The sequence below is a fragment of the Branchiostoma belcheri genome, unplaced genomic scaffold, assembly GCF_001625305.1.
Source record: "Branchiostoma belcheri isolate BF01 breed outbred unplaced genomic scaffold, Haploidv18h27 scaffold24, whole genome shotgun sequence".
NCBI lineage: Eukaryota > Metazoa > Chordata > Leptocardii > Amphioxiformes > Branchiostomatidae > Branchiostoma > Branchiostoma belcheri.
In genome coordinates, this window is record NW_017803843.1 from 1,517,453 (window position 1) to 1,519,822 (window position 2,370).

A 2,370-nucleotide genomic window follows, 5' to 3' on the forward strand; every position below is an offset into this window, starting at 1 on the left:
TAAACCATGTGATAAGTAGCCTTTTTATCATGAATATCAAGACTGAAAAATGTGGTACTTTTGGGGTGCCCCTTTCTGGAGTAAATATATAAAGAGCAAAATTGGGTATCAGATGTTTTTAGACAATTCACGCACGCCCCTACGATGCACATTCTGATGTAGGCTTCTCCTGAACTTGGCAACAACTAAAAACAGCGACTCAGAAGGCTGGTTGATCAGTCAATTCATCATAAATCCATAAAGTTGATCGATCCACGCACTATTTGCTTAGCACTTTACTGTGTGATATGTGTCAGTGACAACCGGGGAATACAAGGACGGTTACCAGTCGCATGCAGACCCGTTTTTAATTGGGGTATAACAAAATCAAAAAAAGAGTGAAAACTAGACAAGAGAGACAGGAGGTTTTTTAACTATTTTCTTTTTTTTTCAACTTTTCGACGTGACAGAGACATAGACAAAGGAAGGGGAATAGAAAAAGGATGTGCCAAGCTACCCACGACAGGTTACTGTCCAAGTGCTCCCACCAACCCACTCCTGCCAACTTGACACATCAAAATAAAATAATGACATAAAAGACAGACATTTCATACCGGAGTACCCGTTTTTAATTGGGGTATAACAAAATCAAAAAAAGAGTGAAAACTAGACAAGAGAGACAGGAGGTTTTTTAACTATTTTCTTTTTTTTTTTCAACTTTTCGACGTGACAGAGACATAGACAAAGGAAGGGGAATAGAAAAAGGATATATTTGTGAGTCAGGGGAAGAACAGACTCAACCTACCGGCGTCAAAACAAACACAGGTTGCTTCGCCATGCATGCCGTGTATGGCTCATGGCTTCTATTGTCGATGCATTTTCGCAACAGTTGAGTCCTTAAACTAAACACAACTCATTCAATCTTAATCTTATCGGCGTTTGGATCTCTAAAGGCTAACCTGACGTGTTGGAGGTTAACATATGACCCACCAATCTGGGCAAACCCAGTGACCGTGGTAATTCTTATGCAGATTTTGGCGTGTCCCGTAGTACTGGCTGTCATGCCGGGATTCCCCACGCCGACTGTACCGTCTGATGCAATACTGCGCAACCTCAAGCCGACCTTTCACAATCCCGCGTCACGCCCCTCGCACACCTGTGCCTCGGCCAATCACGGCGAGACAAAGCCCCCAGGGGAATGTTGGTCAATGTGGCTTCCATCGTTTTTGGTGGTCATTTTCTGATGCAAACCGGTGTCTCGATTGCACGAGTGTCATTTGGACAGGTCGGCCGTGTAAGGCATACAGATTTACAGACATCTTATAAAAGGTGGGCATCTGATGCAACCAGCATTTCTTCTGCCCGCACCGCACGTGTGAGAAACTCGCAGCGCCGGGGTTCTTTCCACAACCGAGTACGAGACCACTTTGATGAAGATACCATCTATCTCCGCTCTTAACTTCTGTCATGAGGGTCCTTGGCAAGCAGGCACAGACAACACATTCAGCCATCAGCAGAACATGTGGGACTATTGGGAGCCTTGACAGTCAGAAACATGTATGATGAATTACTACCTTGTTCTTGGTCTTGATATGCATTGATTGTGTGTTTGAGGTCCCCTTGATTCTTCCATTGCTGTTTCCATTCACAGTGGTTTTGATTAATGTTAATCGGAAGTCGCGATACACATTCTCTCGTGTCCTCTCGTGTCAGGTTTGGGTAACAATGTTCTCGGATCTCGTTACCAGACTTCTTTGATTAGCGTCTCAAGGTAATAGCATAAAGACAGGGCCGCTCGGTAGCAGTGAGTTGTAAATTTTCTCATTGATTGTGCCTTTTCTTTGTTTTCAATGGTGGATTTGATCTTGGTGCTACTTTAGCCCTTACGGATAATAAGGCCTCTGTCAGCTGATGACCTTTGCTGACGCAAGCATAAGTGGTTATTGCGACATCATCATTTTTATCTGCATCTGATGCGCGTGCTTGAAGATTGGCCCATATTCATCCTTTTAGGAGTCTGTTTATGATTGATTATGTCCGCATACAATCCTGTATGGATTGTATGTCTAGGCCTAGTAGTAGGCTACTGGGCCGTAGGGCGAATCATGTATCCTAGTAGCCTGACTAAATCTGCGCTCCTAGATTACCGGGCCGGCCGCTAGGAGCGCAGATTTAGTCAGGCTAGTATCCTAGTATCTTGTGGAAGAAAGATACTTACCCCTGCTTTTCTTTGATTGGCAGATGATACAGACGACACTTACAGCTACTACAGACGACATGACTGCAGGGTTGGAGACGACACAGGCTGCAGACGTGCAGAAGGCGGGAATCACCATGGAGACCATGTGTGAGGAAGAGTTCATTGAGGTGGACGGAGAGGGGGTGGTCAGT

At 44.8% G+C, this 2,370-nt stretch overlaps 1 protein-coding gene across 2 annotated transcripts in view; it reads left to right on the forward strand.

The window, feature by feature from the left end:
- LOC109471162 overlaps window positions 1-2,370 on the forward strand; it is a 9,725-nt gene that overhangs the window by 1,416 nt on the left and 5,939 nt on the right. The window contains exons 1-2 of one of the 2 annotated variants that reach the window (XM_019770440.1): window positions 1,032-1,536; window positions 2,221-2,364. In XM_019770440.1, the coding sequence (XP_019625999.1) occupies window positions 1,447-1,536; window positions 2,221-2,364 (234 nt within the window). In that variant the 5' untranslated portion in view covers window positions 1,032-1,446. Of the gene's footprint in view, window positions 1-1,031; window positions 1,537-2,220; window positions 2,365-2,370 lie in introns of those variants that run through there. The other variant, XM_019770441.1, reaches the window with a different exon arrangement.